The sequence below is a fragment of the Panulirus ornatus genome, chromosome 11 (assembly GCF_036320965.1).
Source record: "Panulirus ornatus isolate Po-2019 chromosome 11, ASM3632096v1, whole genome shotgun sequence".
Lineage (NCBI taxonomy): Eukaryota > Metazoa > Arthropoda > Malacostraca > Decapoda > Palinuridae > Panulirus > Panulirus ornatus.
In genome coordinates, this window is record NC_092234.1 from 1309366 (window position 1) to 1328045 (window position 18680).

Below are 18680 nucleotides of genomic sequence, written 5' to 3' on the forward strand. Positions count from 1 at the left end.
CTTGCTCTTATTCACATATACTCTCAACCTTCTCCTTTCTCACACTTTTCCAAACTCAGTCACCAACTTCTGCAGTTTCTCACTCGAGTCAGCCACCCTCCCGTGTGATTTCCCAGGAATACTCAACAAACGTATACCTCTGTAATTTGAACACTCACCTTTATTCCCTTTTCCTTTGTACAATGGCACTATGCATGCATTTTGCCAATCCTCAGGCACTTCACCTTGAGCCATACATACATTGAATATCCTCACCAACCAGTCAACAACACAATCACCCCCTTTTTTTGATAAATTCCACTGCAATACCATCCAAATCCGCCGCCATGCTGGCTTCCATCAACCGCAAAGCTTTCACACAAACCTTTCAACATCCAGGCCCCACAGACCTTTCCATGGTTTACCCAAGACGTTTCATATGCCCTGGTTCAATCCATCGACAGCACATTGACCCCGGTATACCACATTATTCCAGTTCACTCTATTCCTTGCATGCCTTTCATCCTCCTGTATGTTCAGGCCCCGATCGCTCAAAATCTTTTTCACTCCATCCTTCCACCTCCAATTTGGTCTCCTGCTTCTCCTTCTTCCCTCCACCTCTGACACAGATAGCCTCTTTGTCAATCTTTCCTCGCTCATTCTCTCCATGTGTCCAAACCATTTCAACACACCCTCTTCTGCTATCTCAACCACTCTTTTTATTACCACACATTTCTCTTACCCTTTCATTACTTATTCGATCAAACCACCTTACACCACATATTGTCCTCAAACATTAAATTTCCAACACATCCACCCTCCTCCGTACAACCATATCTATATCCCATGGCTTGTAACCTTACGATATTGTTGGTACTACTATTCCTTCAAGTATACCCATTTTTGCTCCCCAAGATAATGTTCTCCCATGTTCTTCATCGCTTCCAGAACCTTCACCCCTTCCCCCACCCTATGACTCACTTCTGCTTCCATGGTTCCATTTGCTGCTAAGTCCACTCCATTCAGCCATACATTACAGCTTGCTTGTTCCTCAACCCTGCTGAACCTAATAACCTTGCTCTTACTCACATATACTCTCAACTTTCTCCTTTCACACACTTTTCCAAACTCAGTCACCAACTTATGCAGTTTCTCACTTGAGTCAGCCACCATTGCTGTTTCATCGGCATACAACAACTGACTTACTTCCCAAGCCCTCTCATCCCAAACAGACTGCAGACTCGCTCCTCTCTCCAAAACTTTTGCATTTACCTCCCTAACCACCCCATCCATAAACAAATTAAACAACCATGGGAACATCACACACCCCTGCCACAGACCGACCTTCACTGGGTTGCAGTCACTCTCGTTTCTTTCTACTCGCACACATACCTTACATCCTTGGTAAAAACTTTTTACTGCTTGTAGCAGCTTACTTCCCTCACCGTATACTCTTAAGACCTTCCACAAAGCATTGCTATCAACCCTTTTCACTGCTTCTAGCAGCTTACTTCCCACACAATATACTCTTAAGACCTTCCACAAAGCATCCCTATTAACCCTGTCGTATGCCTTCTCCAGATCCATAAATGCTACATACAAATCCATCTGTTTTTTTTAGATATATCTCACACACATTTTTCAAAGCAAACACCTGATCCAAACATCCTCTACCACTTTGAAACCATACTGCTCTTCCCCAATCTGATGCTCTGTACATGCCTTCACCCACTCAATCAATATCCTCCCATATAATTTCCCAGGAATACTCTACAGACTTTTGCCTCCTTGGTTTGAACACTCTCCTATATCCCCTTTGCCTTTGTACATTGGCACTACGTATGCATTCCGCCAATCCTCAGGCACCTTATCGTGATCCATACATACATTGAATATCCTTACCATCCAATCAACATCAGTCACCCCCTTTCTTAATAAATTCTGCTGTAGTACCATCCAAGCCCACTGCCTTGCTGGATTTCATCTTCCACAAAGCTTTTACTACCTCTTCTCTTATAACCAAACCTTTCTCCCTGACCCTCTCTGTTTGCACACCACCCCGACCAAAACACAGTACATCTGCCACTCTTATCATCAAACACATTCAGCAAACCTTCAGAATGCTCACTCCACCTCCTTTGCACTTCTTCACTTCCAGTTATTCCCCACTTACCCCCTTCACCAACATTCTCATTTGTTCTCTTTCTTACACACGTTATTCACCTTCCAAAACCTACTTTTTAAATTTCTTATAAGTTGCTCTGCTGTAGGTAGGAAATGAGTCATAAGTTTGGTGCAGTTAATGGGCAAAGCAGTGAATTTTATCAGTTCTCCCAATCTGATGTCAAAACTTCAGCTAAATTCCCTCTCTGCTCTATTGGCTTTCTGTCTCTATTTGAAATTTCTTTCAATTTTTTTTTCCTGAGAGCTGGCTGTTTGTGTGTGTGTAATCTTAAGCCAGACTATGAGGTAACTGGCATGTGATGTCTGTTGCTGTTAGGTCAAGTATGGATCATTACAATGATCATGTTTTTCCTTGCAACACTGAGATCTCCCAAAAAGCATTTGAGGGTATTTTTGTATTTTTTTTTTTTCCATCACCAACTTTTGTCCTTGACTGAAGCCTTCATCCTATAAAAAGAAGCTATTATTATGAGTCCTGAGTTAGGTTACTAGAAATTGTTGAAAACACATTATTGAAATACTCATTTAATGTTGTGTGATGGGAAAGGCTTCTTGCTATTTGATTTTGAATTTTTCTTACATTTTGAACTCTGTATTTCAATCTGATATTTAGGATGCTTTTTGGGAGAATTTTCTAAATATTTATTTATTTATTTATATTTATTTTGCTTTGTCGCTGTCTCCCGCGTTTGCGAGGTAGCGCAAGGAAACAGACGAAAGAAATGGCCCAACCCACCCCCAAACACATGTATATACATACACGTCCACACACGCAAATATACATACCTATACATCTCAATGTACACATATATATACACACACAGACATATACATATATACACATGTACATAATTCATACTGTCTGCCTTTATTTATTCCCATCGCCACCTCGCCACACATGGAATAACATCCCCCTCCCCCCTCATGTGTGTGAGGTAGCGCTAGGAAAAGCCAACAAAGGCCCCATTCGCTCACACTCAGTCTCCAGCTGCCATGCAATAATGCCCGAAACCACAGCTCCCCCTCCACATCCAGGTCCCACAGAACTTTTCACAGCCCACCCAGGACGCCTCACATGCACTGATTCAATCCATTGACAGCACGTTGACCCTGGTATACCACATCGATCCAATTCACTCTATTCCTTGCCCTCCTTTCACCCTCCTGCATGTTCAGGCCCCAGTCACTAAAAATCTTTTTTCACTCCATCTTTCCACCTCCAATTTGGTCTCCCACTTCTCCTCGTTCCCTCCACCTCCGACACATATATCCTCTTGGTCAATCTTTCCTCACTCATTCTCTCCATGTGCCCAAACCATTTCAAAACACCCTCTTCTGCTCTCTCAACCACGCTCTTTTTATTTCCACACATCTCTCTTACCCTTACGTTACTTACTCGATCAAACCACCTCACACCACAAACATTTCCAGCACATCCACCCTCCTGCGCACAACTCTATCCATAGCCCACGCCTCGCAACCATACAACATTGTTGGAACCACTATTCCTTCAAACATAGCCATTTTTGCTTTCGGAGATAATGTTCTCGACTTCCAAACATTCTTCAAGGCTCCCAGGATTTTCGCCCCCTCCCCCACCCTATGATTCACTTCCACTTCCATGGTTCCATCCGCTGCCAGATCCACCCCCAGATATCTAAAACACTTTACTTCCTCCAGTTTTTCTCCATTCAAACTTACCTCCCAATTGACTTGACCCTCAACCCTACTGTACCTAATAACTTTGCTCTTATTCACATTTACTCTTAACTTTCTTCTTTCACACACTTTACCAAACTCAGTCACCAGCTTGTGCAGTTTCTCACATGAATCAGCCACCAGCGCTGTATCATCAGCGAACAACAACTGACTTACTTCCCAAGCTCTCTCATCCACAAATCTAAATGTCTCTGAATAATGTATTTTGGTATTCTGAAGTTTAATGGGCCAATATCAGCAAAGATATAACTTTGTTCTTTCAGATTTATATGATATGAGAAATGTTTTTTTAGTGTGGATAATGAACAGGGTGAAGAATAGAAGAATTTAAAGGAAATGACACACTGGTAAGCAAGAGGGTAATGAAAGTTGATGTGATAAAGATTGCTGTAGGTTGACAAAAAAATGCCTGACAGTCAGGTAAGGATTGAAGGGATGGTGGAGGGATAGAATGAGAAAGTGCAAATGAAAAGTGGATGTTTTAGGAGGAAAGTGGGAAATGTATTGAGAAGCTGTTAGAGGAAAGCAAACAAAGAGTAGATGAAAATTTTGGAAGGAAGCTAAGTGAAAAGTTGCAGGATAATAAAGAACTATACTGGAAGGAGGTGAAAAAGGAAAGAGGTGGATGTAAGAGCAGAAATATTAATGTGAGAATTAAGGAAGGGGAGTTGCTGAATTAGAAGGAGGAAGATGGAAAGAATATTTTGAAGAACTGATGAATGTGGGAGAAGGAGAGGCAGCAGCTGTTGCATGCTTTGTTATGGAAGAGGAAGGAGGATGATACAAATGCAAGAGCCTATAGGAAAAAAGGAGATAAGAAGGGCAATTATGAGGCTGAAGGTAGGAAAGGCAATTGGAGTGGATGAGATTAAGGCTGAAATGCTGAAGTATGGAGGAGAAAGTATGATAAAGTGGATGCATCATATGTAATTTAGCATGGAAATAGAAGGTTGTGCCTCAGTATTGGGTGAAAACTATTAGTGTTCCTTTATTCAGAGGAAAAGGTGCTAAGGATGTATGTGGCAACTATAGGGGAATAAGTCTGTTACCTTACTGATGCAGGAAACAGCGATATGGTATAATGAAAAAAAAAGCCTGTTAAGCATACCAGGAAGAGTGTATGCAAAAATATTTATTGTTAGAATGATGGAAGTGGCTGAATGCAGAATAAGTGAAGAGCAAGGGCATTTTAGGAAAGGTACAGGATGTGTGGATCAGATTTTTGTAGTAAAGATGACCATGGAAAAGTATTTAGTGAAAGGTAAGAAGTTATATGCAGCTTTTATGTATGTTGAGAAAGTGTATGACAGTTGAGTGGAATGCTTTATGGGATGTGTTAAGGATATATGGTAAAGTGGGGACAATTGATGGATGGTGTCAAAGTCTTCTGTAGAGGAGCAAATAAAAGTGTAAGGGTGGATGGAGAGTTGAGCCAAAGTTCTGGGATACATGTAGGTGTGAGGCAGGGCTGTGTTGCATCCCGTAATAGAGTATTGAAGGGTAAAGGTGTAAGTATGAAAGTAAAGAGAGTATTAAGGGACAGTATAATCCTCCCAACCCTGACCTATGAAGTCAAAACATGGACACGGAGTGAGTTACAGAGGTCAAGAATCCAGGCTGAGGAAATGAGCTCTTTGAGATGAGCATGTGGGGTGAAGAAAGAAATGAAGGGGTGTATAAGAGATGTGGTATGGCAAGGAATGAATTGTGGAGTGGTAAAATGGGTGAAACATAATACTTAGAGGTAGTTTGAACATGTGGAAAGAATGTATGTCTGGAAGTTTACAAGGAGAGTTTACACTTAAAGGAGTTCATGTAAGAGGAAACCACCTGTGACGTGGGAAATTAGGGTGGAGGAATACTGGAGGGAGAGAAATAGTATAAGAATGCATGGATGGTGTATGTGAGTGAGGCATGTAAGGACTGGGATAAGTGGAGACTCTTTTGCTGTGGCCACCCCTTGATGGAAGTTCCCAGAGGGAGTGGGCATCAGAGATAGAGCTAGATGGATCAGATGTTGAGATTGTACTATAAGGAGGGCTTGTATGAGATCAAATGTTGAGATTATACTATAAGGAGGGCTTGTATGAGATCAGATGTTGAGATTGTACTATAAGGAGGGCTTGTATGAGATCAAATGTTGAGATTATATTATAAGGAGGGCTTGTATGAGATCAGATTTTGAGATTATACTATAAGGAGGGCTTGTATGAGATCAGATGTTGAGATTGTACTATAAGGAGGGCTTGTATGAGATCAAATGTTGAGATTGTACTATAAGGAGGGCATGTATGAGATCAAATGGTGAGATTATACTATAAGGAGGGCTTGTATGAGACCAGATGTTGAGATTATACTATAAGGAGGGCTTGTATGAGCCACTTACTCTTATGCTGAATACTTATGTGATCTATATCTACTGTTGCAGATTATATATGGTCTGTGGAGGATGAGTTGATGATTTTAGAAAGGATGAAGGACCAGCTGCCTGAAATTGACAAGAAGAGCTGTCGAGTTACATTAAAAGAAATTGATTGGGAAACCGTGGCATTCAAGAAACGGTCTGCAGAAGCCTGCAAGAACCAGTTCATGAGAATATTGTCAAAGATTAATGTAATCAAGTAAGTAATAGATCCAGTCTTTGATGGCATTTTCTTATCATTGTGCTTAGCCTTTTGTGATACCTATTGGGTAGAGTTCAAAGGTAGGGGCATCTACTTCAAGTTAATAGGTTGGATTATATTTTCTCAAATAAAGTTGGGTAGTTATTTGTATAGAGGTTCAGGTTATAAATGAGATTTTACAGGTTTAGGTAAGGATGTAAATTTTCAGTATTTAGTATGTGGAAAGGTATGTCTGTAGGAACTCGTTGTGGATAGGGGAGAAAGAATGCTTCCCACGTATTCCTGCATGTTGTAGAAGGCGCCTAAAGGGGGCAGGAGTGGGAGGCTTGAAACCTCCCCACCTTGTATCTCAATTTCTAAAAGGGAAAACAGAAGAGTCAAGCGGGGAGTGCTCATCCTCCTTGAAGGTTCAGACTGGGGTGTCTGAATGTGTGTGGATGTAACCATGATGAGAAGAAAGGAGAGATAAGTAATATGTTTGAGGAAAGAAACCTAGATGTTCTGACTCAGAGTGAAATGAAGCTTAAGGGTAAAGGGGAAGAGTGGTTTAGGAAAGTCGTGGGAGTAAAGTCAGGGGTTGGTGAGAGGACAAGAGCTAAGGAAGGAGTAGCACCACTGAAGCAGCAGTCGTGGAAGTATTTGATAGAGTGTAAGAAAGTAAATTTCAGATTGATGTGGGTAAAACTGAAAGTGGATGGAAGATGGATGATTATTAGTGCTTACGCACCTGGTCATGAGAAGCATGATCATGAGAGACAAGTGTCTTGGGAGCATCTAAGGGAGTGTGTCAGCAGTTTTGATGCATGAGACCCAGTTTTAGTGATACCAGGAGAGACTGAGTACAGAATGGAAAAAGGTGAGAACAATGGAAGTAAGGGGGGTGGGGGAGGAATGGGATGTATTTAGGGAATCAGTGATGGATTGCGCAAAAGATGCTTGTGGCATGAGAAGAGTGGGAGGTGGGTTGATTAGAAAGGGTAGTGAGTGGTGGGATGAAGAAGTAAGAGTATTAGTGAAAGAGAAGAGAGAGGCATTTGGACGATTTTTGCAGGGAAAAAATGCAATTGAGTGGGAGATGTATAAAAGAAAGAGACAGGAGGTCAAGAGAAAGGTGCAAGAGGTGAAAAAAAGGGCAAATGAGAGTTGGGGTGAGAGAGTATCATTAAATTTTAGGGAGAATAAAAAGATGTTCTGGAAGGAGGTAAATAAAGTGCGTAAGACAAGGGAGCAAATGGGAACTTCGGTGAAGGGCGCAAGTGGGGAGGTGATAACAAGTAGTGGTGATGTGAGAAGGAGATGGAGTGAGTATTTTGAAGGTTTGTTGAATGTGTTTGATGATAGAGTGGCAGATATAGGGTGTTTTGGTCGAGGTGGTGTGCAAAGTGAGAGGGTTAGGGAAAATGATTTGGTAAACAGAGAAGAGGTAGTGAAAGCTTTGCGGAAGATGAAAGCCGGCAAGGCAGCAGGTTTGGATGGTATTGCAGTGGAATTTATTAAAAAAGGGGGTGACTGTATTGTTGACTGGTTGGTAAGGTTATTTAATGTATGTATGACTCATGGTGAGGTGCCTGAGGATTGGCGGAATGCGTGCATAGTGCCATTGTACAAAGGCAAAGGGGATAAGAGTGAGTGCTCAAATTACAGAGGTATAAGTTTGTTGAGTATTCCTGGTAAATTATATGGGAGGGTATTGATTGAGAGGGTGAAGGCATGTACAGAGCATCAGATTGGGGAAGAGCAGTGTGGTTTCAGAAGTGGTAGAGGATGTGTGGATCAGGTGTTTGCTTTGAAGAATGTATGTGAGAAATACTTAGAAAAGCAAATGGATTTGTATGTAGCATTTATGGATCTGGAGAAGGCATATGATAGAGTTGATAGAGATGCTCTGTGGAAGGTATTAAGAATATATGGTGTGGGAGGAAAGTTGTTAGAAGCAGTGAAAAGTTTTTATCGAGGATGTAAGGCATGTGTACGTGTAGGAAGAGAGGAAAGTGATTGGTTCTCAGTGAATGTAGGTTTGCGGCAGGGGTGTGTGATGTCTCCATGGTTGTTTAATTTGTTTATGGATGGGGTTGTTAGGGAGGTAAATGCAAGAGTTTTGGAAAGAGGGGCAAGTATGAAGTCTGTTGGGGATGAGAGAGCTTGGGAAGTGAGTCAGTTGTTGTTCGCTGATGATACAGCGCTGGTGGCTGATTCATGTGAGAAACTGCAGAAGTTGGTGACTGAGTTTGGAAAAGTGTGTGGAAGAAGAAAGTTAAGAGTAAATGTGAATAAGAGCAAGGTTATTAGGTACAGTAGGGTTGAGGGTCAAGTCAATTGGGAGGTGAGTTTGAATGGAGAAAAACTGGAGGAAGTGAAGTGTTTTAGATATCTGGGAGTGGATCTGGCAGCAGATGAAACCATGGAAGCGGAAGTGGATCATAGGGTGGGGGAGGGGGCGAAAATCCTGGGGGCCTTGAAGAATGTGTGGAAGTCGAGAACATTATCTCGGAAAGCAAAAATGGGTATGTTTGAAGGAATAGTGGTTCCAACAATGTTGTATGGTTGCGAGGCGTGGGCTATGGATAGAGTTGTGCGCAGGAGGATGGATGTGCTGGAAATGAGATGTTTGAGGACAATGTGTGGTGTGAGGTGGTTTGATCGAGTGAGTAACGTAAGGGTAAGAGAGATGTGTGGAAATAAAAAGAGCGTGGTTGAGAAAGCAGAAGAGGGTGTTTTGAAGTGGTTTGGGCACATGGAGAGGATAAGTGAGGAAAGATTGACCAAGAGGATATATGTGTCGGAGGTGGAGGGAACAAGGAGAAGAGGGAGACCAAATTGGAGGTGGAAAGATGGAGTGAAAAAGATTTTGTGTGATCGTGGCCTGAGCATGCAGGAGGGTGAAAGGAGCGCAAGGAATAGAGTGAATTGGAGCGATGTGGTATACCGGGGTTGACGTGCTGTCAGTGGATTGAAGCAGGGCATGTGAAACGTCTGGGGTAAACCATGGAAAGCTGTGTAGGTATGTATATTTGCGTGTGTGGACGTATGTATATGTGTATGGGGGGGGGGGGTTGGGCCATTTCTTTCGTCTGTTTCCTTGCGCTACCTCGCAAACGCGGGAGACAGCGACAAAGTATAATAAAAAAAAAAAATAAATAATATATATATATGTATGGGTTTTCAGAAAAGAAGAGTGAATGTTGGGGTGAAGAGGGTGGTGAGAGTAAGTGAGCTTGAGAAGGAGACCTGTGTGAGGAAGTACCAGGAGAGACTGAGTACAGAATGGAAAAAGGTGAGAACAATGGAAGCAAGGGGAGTGGGGGAGGAATGGGATGTATTTAGGGAATCAGTGATGGATTGCGCAAAAGATGCTTGTGGCATGAGAAGAGTGGGAGGTGGGTTGATTAGAAAGGGTAGTGAGTGGTGGGATGAAGAAGTAAGAGTATTAGTGAAAGAGAAGAGAGAGGCATTTGGACGATTTTTGCAGGGAAAAAATGCAATTGAGTGGGAGATGTATAAAAGAAAGAGACAGGAGGTCAAGAGAAAGGTGCAAGGAAAGGTGCAAGAGGTGAAAAAAAGGGCAAATGAGAGTTGGGGTGAGAGAGTATCATTAAATTTTAGGGAGAATAAAAAGATGTTCTGGAAGGAGGTAAATAAAGTGCGTAAGACAAGGGAGCAAATGGGAACTTCAGTGAAGGGCGCAATTGGGGAGGTGATAACAAGTAGTGGTGATGTGAGACGGAGATGGAGTGAGTATTTTGAAGGTTTGTTGAATGTGTTTGATGATAGAGTGGCAGATATAGGGTGTTTTGGTCGAGGTGGTGTGCAAAGTGAGAGGGTTAGGGAAAATGATTTGGTAAACAGAGAAGAGGTAGTGAAAGCTTTGCGGAAGATGAAAGCCGGCAAGGCAGCAGGTTTGGATGGTATTGCAGTGGAATTTATTAAAAAAGGGGGTGACTGTATTGTTGACTGGTTGGTAAGGTTATTTAATGTATGTATGACTCATGGTGAGGTGCCTGAGGATTGGCGGAATGCGTGCATAGTGCCATTGTACAAAGGCAAAGGGGATAAGAGTGAGTGCTCAAATTACAGAGGTATAAGTTTGTTGAGTATTCCTGGTAAATTATATGGGAGGGTATTGATTGAGAGGGTGAAGGCATGTACAGAGCATCAGATTGGGGAAGAGCAGTGTGGTTTCAGAAGTGGTAGAGGATGTGTGGATCAGGTGTTTGCTTTGAAGAATGTATGTGAGAAATACTTAGAAAAGCAAATGGATTTGTATGTAGCATTTATGGATCTGGAGAAGGCATATGATAGAGTTGATAGAGATGCTCTGTGGAAGGTATTAAGAATATATGGTGTGGGAGGAAAGTTGTTAGAAGCAGTGAAAAGTTTTTATCGAGGATGTAAGGCATGTGTACGTGTAGGAAGAGAGGAAAGTGATTGGTTCTCAGTGAATGTAGGTTTGCGGCAGGGGTGTGTGATGTCTCCATGGTTGTTTAATTTGTTTATGGATGGGGTTGTTAGGGAGGTAAATGCAAGAGTTTTGGAAAGAGGGGCAAGTATGAAGTCTGTTGGGGATGAGAGAGCTTGGTAAGTGAGTCAGTTGTTGTTCGCTGATGATACAGCGCTGGTGGCTGATTCATGTGAGAAACTGCAGAAGCTGGTGACTGAGTTTGGTAAAGTGTGTGGAAGAAGAAAGTTAAGAGTAAATGTGAATAAGAGCAAGGTTATTAGGTACAGTAGGGTTGAGGGTCAAGTCAATTGGGAGGTGAGTTTGAATGGAGAAAAACTGGAGGAAGTGAAGTGTTTTAGATATCTGGGAGTGGATCTGGCAGCGGATGGAACCATGGAAGCGGAAGTGGATCATAGGGTGGGGGAGGGGGCGAAAATTCTGGGGGCCTTGAAGAATGTGTGGAAGTCGAGAACATTATCTCGGAAAGCAAAAATGGGTATGTTTGAAGGAATAGTGGTTCCAACAATGTTGTATGGTTGCGAGGCGTGGGCTATGGATAGATTTGTGCGCAGGAGGATGGATGTGCTGGAAATGAGATGTTTGAGGACAATGTGTGGTGTGAGGTGGTTTGATCGAGTGAGTAACGTAAGGGTAAGAGAGATGTGTGGAAATAAAAAGAGTGTGGTTGAGAGAGCAGAAGAGGGTGTTTTGAAGTGGTTTGGGCACATGGAGAGAATGAGTGAGGAAAGATTGACCAAGAGGATATATGTGTCCGAGGTGGAGGGAACGAGGAGAAGAGGGAGACCAAATTGGAGGTGGAAAGATGGAGTGAAAAAGATTTTGTGTGATCGGGGCCTGAACATGCAGGAGGGTGAAAGGAGGGCAAGGAATAGAGTGAATTGGAGCGATGTGGTATACCGGGGTTGACGTGCTGTCAGTGGATTGAATCAAGGCATGTGAAGCGTCTGGGGTAAACCATGGAAAGCTGTGTAGGTATGTATATTTGCGTGTGTGGATGTATGTATATACATGTGTATGGGGGGGGGGGGTGTTGGGCCATTTCTTTCGTCTGTTTCCTTGCGCTACCTCGCAAACGCGGGAGACAGCGACAAAGTATAAAAAAAAAAAATATATATATATATATATATATATATATATATATATATATATATATATATGGGGGTGGGTTGGGCCATTTCTTTCGTCTGTTTCCTTGCGCTACCTTGCAAACGCGGGAGACAGCGACAAAGCAAAATAAATAAATAAATAAATATATATATTATCCCTGGGGATAGTGGATTAAGAATACTTCCCACGTATTCCCTGCATGTCGTAGAAGGCGACTAAAAGGGGAGGGAGCGGGGGGCTGGAAATCCTCCCCTCTCTGTTTTTTTTTTTTTTTTTTTTTTTTTTTCCAAAAGACAGAACGGGGCCCAGGTGAGGATATTCCACGAAGGCCCAGTCCTCTGTTCTTAACGCTACCTCGCTAATGCGGGAAATGGTGAATAGTTTAAAAGAAAGAAGGAAAATATATATATATATATATATATATATTTTATATTTATATTTATTTTGCTTTGTCGTTGTCTCCCGCGTTTGCGAGGTAGCGCAAGGAAACAGACGAAAGAAATGGCCCAACCCACCCCCATACACATGTATATACACACACGTCCACACACGCAAATATACATACCTACACAGCTTTCCATGGTTTACCCCAGACGCTTCACATGCCTTGATTCAATCCACTGACAGCACGTCAACCCCGGTATACCACATCACTCCAATTCACTCTATTCCTTGCCCTCCTTTCACCCTCCTGCATGTTCAGGCCCCGATCACACAAAATCTTTTTCACTCCATCTTTCCACCTCCAATTTGGTCTCCCTCTTCTCCTCGTTCCCTCCACCTCCGACACATATATCCTCTTGGTCAATCTTTCCTCACTCATTCTCTCCATGTGCCCAAACCACTTCAAAACACCCTCTTCTGCTCTCTCAACCACGCTCTTTTTATTTCCACACATCTCTCTTACCCTTACGTTACTCACTCGATCAAACCACCTCACACCACACATTGTCCTCAAACATCTCATTTCCAGCACATCCATCCTCCTGCGCACAACTCTATCCATAGCCCACGCCTCGCAACCATACAACATTGTTGGAACCACTATTCCTTCAAACATACCCATTTTTGCTTTCCGAGATAATGTTCTCGACTTCCACACATTCTTCAAGGCCCCCAGAATTTTTGCCCCCTCCCCCACCCTATGATCCACTTCCGCTTCCATGGTTCCATCCGCTGCCAGATCCACTCCCAGATATCTAAAACACTTCACTTCCTCCAGTTTTTCCCCATTCAAACTCACCTCCCAATTGACTTGACCCTCAACCCTACTGTACCTAATAACCTTGCTCTTATTCACATTTACTCTTAACTTTCTTCTTCCACACACTTTACCAAACTCAGTCACCAGCTTCTGCAGTTTCTCACATGAATCAGCCACCAGCGCCGTATCATCAGCGAACAACAACTGACTCACTTCCCAAGCTCTCTCATCCCCAACAGACTTCATACTTGCCCCTCTTTCCAAAACTCTTGCATTTACCTCCCTAACAACCCCATCCATAAACAAATTAAACAACCATGGAGACATCACACACCCCTGCCGCAAACCTACATTCACTGAGAACCAATCACTTTCCTCTCTTCCTACACGTACACATGCCTTACATCCTCGATAAAAACTTTTCACTGCTTCTAACAACTTGCCTCCCACACCATATATTCTTAATACCTTCCACAGAGCATCTCTATCAACTCTATCATATGCCTTCTCCAGATCCATAAATGCTACATACAAATCCATTTGCTTTTCTAAGTATTTCTCACATACATTCTTCAAAGCAAACACCTGATCCACACATCCTCTACCACTTCTGAAACCACATTGCTCTTCCCCAATCTGATGCTCTGTACATGCCTTCACCCTCTCAATCAATACCCTCCCATATAATTTACCAGGAATACTCAACAAACTTATACCTCTGTAATTTGAGCACTCACTCTTATCCCCTTTGCCTTTGTACAATGGCACTATGCACGCATTCCGCCAATCCTCAGGCACCTCACCATGAATCATACATACATTAAATAACCTTACCAACCAGTCAACAATACAGTCAACCCCTTTTTTAATAAATTCCACTGCAATACCATCCAAACCTGCTGCCTTGCCGGCTTTCATCTTCCGCAAAGCTTTTACTACCTCTTGTCTGTTTACCAAATCATTTTCCCTAACCACTTTGCACACCATCTCGACCAAGACACCCTATATCTGCCACTCTATCATCAAACACATTCAACAAACCTTCAAAATACTCATTCCATCTCCTTCTCACATCACCACTACTTGTTATCACCTACCCATTAGCCCCCTTCACTGAAGTTCCCATTTGCTCCCTTGTCTTACGCACTTTATTTACCTCCTTCCAAAACATCTTTTTATTCTCCCTAAAATTTAATGATTCTCTCTCACCCCAACTCTCTTTTGTCCTCTTTTTCACCTCTTGCATCTTTCTCTTGACCTCCTGCCTCTTTCTTTTATACCTCTCCCACTCATTTGCATTTTTTCCCTGCAAAAATCGTTCAAATGCCTCTCTCTTCTCTTTCACTAATAATCTTACTTCTTCATCCCACCACTCACTACCCTTTCTAATCAACCCACCTCCCACTCTTCTCATGCCACAAGCATCTTTTGCGCAAGCCATCACTGCTTCCCTAAATACATCCCATTCCTCCCCCACTCCCCTTACCTCCCTTGTTCTCACCTTTATTCCATTCTGTACTCAGTGTCTCCTGGTACTTCCTCACTTACTTCCTCACTCTCTTACTCTCACCACTCTCTTCACCCCAACATTCTCTCCTCTTTTCTGAAAACCCCTACAAATCTTCACCTTCGCCTCCACAAGATAATGATCAGACATCCCTCTAGTTGCACCTCTCAGCACATTAACATCCAAAAGTCTCTCTTTCGCGCACCTATCAATTAACACGTAATCCAATAACGCTCTCTGGCCATCTCTCCCACTTACATACGTATACTTATGTATATCTCGCTTTTTAAACCAGGTATTCCCAATCACCAGTCCTTTTTCAGCACATAAATCTACAAGCTCTTCACCATTTCCATTTACAACACTGAACACCCCATGTATACCAATTATTCCCTCAACCGCCACATTTCTCACCTTTGCATTCAAATCACCCATCACTATAACCAGGTCTTGTGCATCAAAACCACTAACACACTCATTCAGCTGCTCCCAAAACACTTGCCTCTCATGATCTTTCTTCTCATGCCCAGGTGCATATGCACCAATAATCACCCATCTCTCTCCATCAACTTTCAGTTTTACCCATATCAATCTAGAGTTTACTTTCTTACACTCTATCACATACTCCCACCACTCCTGTTTTAGGAGTAGTGCTACTCCTTCCCTTGCTCTTGTCCTCTCACTAACCCCTGACTTTACTCCCAAGACATTCCCAAACCACTCTTCCCCTTTACCCTTTAGCTTTGTTTCACTCATAGCCAAAACATCCTGGTTCCTTTCCTCAAACATACTACCTATCTCTCCTTTTTTCTCATCTTGGTTACATCCACACACACATAGACACCACAATCTGAGGCTTCAAGGAGGATGAGCACTTCCCGTGTGACTCCTTCTTCTGTTTCCCTTTTTAGAAAATTAAAATACAAGGAGGGAGGGTTTCTGGCCCCCCGCTCCCGTCCCCTTTAGTCGCCTTCTATGACACGTGAGGAATGTGTGGGAAGTATTCTTTCTCTCCTATCCCCTGGGATAATTATGATTATGGTATGTTTGAAGGAATAGTGGTTCCAACAATGTTGTATGGTTGCGAGGCGTGGGCTATGGATAGAGTTGTGCGCAGGAGGATGGATGTGCTGGAAATGAGATGTTTGAGGACAATGTGTGGTGTGAGGTGGTTTGATCGAGTAAGTAACGTAAGGGTAAGAGAGATGTGTGGAAATAAAAAGAGCGTGGTTGAGAGAGCAGAAGAGAGTGTTTTGAAATGGTTTGGGCACATGGAGAGAATGAGTGAGGAAAGATTGACCAAGAGGATATATGTGTCGGAGGTGGAGGGAACGAGGAGAAGAGGGAGACCAAATTGGAGGTGGAAAGATGGAGTGAAAAAGATTTGTGTGATCGGGGCCTGAACATGCAGGAGGGTGAAAGGAGGGCAAGGAATAGAGTGAATTGGATCGATGTGGTATACCGGGGTTGACGTGCTGTCAGTGGATTGAATCAGGGCATGTGAAGCGTCTGGGGTAAACCATGGAAAGCTGTGTCGGTATGTATAGTTGCGTGTGTGGGCGTATGTATATACATGTGTATGGGGGTGGGTTGGGCCTTTTCTTTCGTCTGTTTCCTTGCGCTACCTCGCAAACGCGGGAGACAGCGACAAAAAAAAAAAAAAAAAACTAATGATAATATGTTCATTGAGTCAAGAGGTGGAATTACAGAACCGTCAAAGGAGAGATGAGAGTTGTAAGGAGTGTTCAATAGAGATGGGTAGAAACTGGGTCTTGGAGGCATTGAATTTAACATGATTTTGTGTACCTCATTGAGATATGCTGTCCAAGTCTGAGTTTATTGAGGAAGCTGTGTCAAGACGAGATGCAGATCAATTGATAGAAGATGGAGCAGAATTGAAGGATGTGAATTGAGGCAGTTTTGAGTCTTCACCATATGAGTGCATTGGATTATTTGTAGAGGAGAGGAAATCGTTGAAAAATAGGAGTATTAGTGTAGGGGACTTCACAGAGAGTGACACCACTGTTGATCCATCAACAACCACAGAGATAGATCAGCTGGAGAGGAACCTAAAGTGAGGGAGGGAAGCTTAGAGATGAGACCCTGATACCACACCCTGTCAAAAGCCTTAGATATGTCAAGGCAACTACAAATGACTCCCCAAAATCTTTCAGGGATGATCACCAGACATTAGTTGGATAGGAAAGAATATAACCAGTGGATCTCACCTTACGGAAGCCATACTGGTGATCAGAGAGAAGACTGATTTTCGAGATGTTTAAGGATATGGGTGTTGAGGAGGGATTTAAGGGCTTTGGAAATGGTAGATGTCAAAGTAATTAGTCAGAACGGTCACCCTTCTTAGGAATGAGATTTGTCAATGCATGCTTCCAAAGAGAAGGAAAAGTTTTGGCTTTTCAACAGAAACAGAATAGATGAGTAAGCACAGGTGCAAGTTCAGAGGCACACTCTTTAAGTACAGGGGGATGGATGCCATCAGGACCATAAGCCTTGCTTGTGTCCAGAGAAGGAAGTGCTTTTCGAACATTCTGAAAAGAGATTACGAGAAGGGGCATAGGATTAGTAAGAGGAGCATCAGGGGGTGAAGGACTGTTAGAATCATTGAAGGCAGATTTAGAGGAGAAACAGGAACTAAAGAGAATTTCTTTGTCTTCAGGATAGTCAGCTATAGGACTGTTAGAATGGAAAAGTGAAGGAAAGGTAGAGCAACAGAAGTTGATAGAGGTGCCCTTAGCTAAAGACCAGAAAGACCTCTCTGTGGATGACAAGGAGGGGTTATCACACTTTCTTTGAAGAATGGAACGCTTCGCTTCACAGATAACATGCTTGCAGTGATAAAGGCTGAATGGAAGCTAGAGGAAGGAGAGTTTTTCCAAGCCTGATATGCCTGATCCTTTTCCTGAATGGCCTCAGAACAGGAACAGTTGAACTATGGATTGCATGAAGACAGAAGCTTCACCACATAAGAGAGTAATTTACCCAGAGAAAGTCAGAAAGAAGTTACATAAGTTATTCTATTCAGCTTTGTTGAGGTGCCAGTATTTATGCTTATGAGGTGCTGCTGGAGGAGGAGATGCTGTTAGAATAGATACATTTATGAAAGTGCAATCAGATGAACCAATCAGGGGTGAGATTGTGTATTTACAGCTGGATGGGCTAGAGGTGAAAAACCAGTCCAGAATATCAGTAGAGTGGTCACAGTGGTCGGAAATATGGGTAGACAGTCTTTTCTTGTCATACACAACAGTTGACTGAGACATTTCATTTTTTGTAACTAGATTTTCCTGTGGTAAGTGCTGTTAGATTGGAATATTAGGCATGGGAGCATTAGGTAGAAGTAATAGGTTGGAATATTAGGCAGGAACATCAGATGGAAGTAGTGGGTAGGAATATTAGGTGGGAGCCTCTGAAAAATTGCACAAGAGTTCCCTTTGCTTGTGTGAGACTGAAGTTTTATGAAGTGGCTGTTGATTCACCATTTATAGTGACTTTATCCATGGTTACTCCCGTAAGGTTGCTGAATGGAATGGGTATCAGAGATATAGATAGATTTTTTTTCATACATATTTGCCATTTCCTGTGTATGTGAGGTAGCGTTAAGAACAGAGGACTGAGTCTTAGAGGGAAAATCCTCACTTGGCCTCCTCTTTGTTCCTTCTTTTGGAAAAGTAAAAACAGGAGGGGAGGATTTTCAACCCCCAGCTCCCTCCCCTTTTAATCACCTTTTTTGACAGGCAGGGAATATGTTGGAAGTAGTCTTTCTCCCCTATCTCCAGGGATAATAGATAGATGTATAGAAAGAAATTCTACCTTGGTATTCCTTGAGCATCATGGAAGGCAACCAAGAGGGGTGGGTGTGGGGGACTGGAACCCCCA

At 42.7% G+C, this 18680-nt stretch overlaps 1 protein-coding gene across 1 annotated transcript in view; it reads left to right on the forward strand.

The window, feature by feature from the left end:
* LOC139751173 (uncharacterized) overlaps window positions 1-18680 on the forward strand; it is a 122978-nt gene that overhangs the window by 44055 nt on the left and 60243 nt on the right. Inside the window, exon 6 of the mRNA XM_071666295.1 lies at window positions 6311-6503. Coding sequence (XP_071522396.1) covers window positions 6311-6503 — 193 coding nt within the window. The remainder of the gene's footprint in view (window positions 1-6310; window positions 6504-18680) is intronic.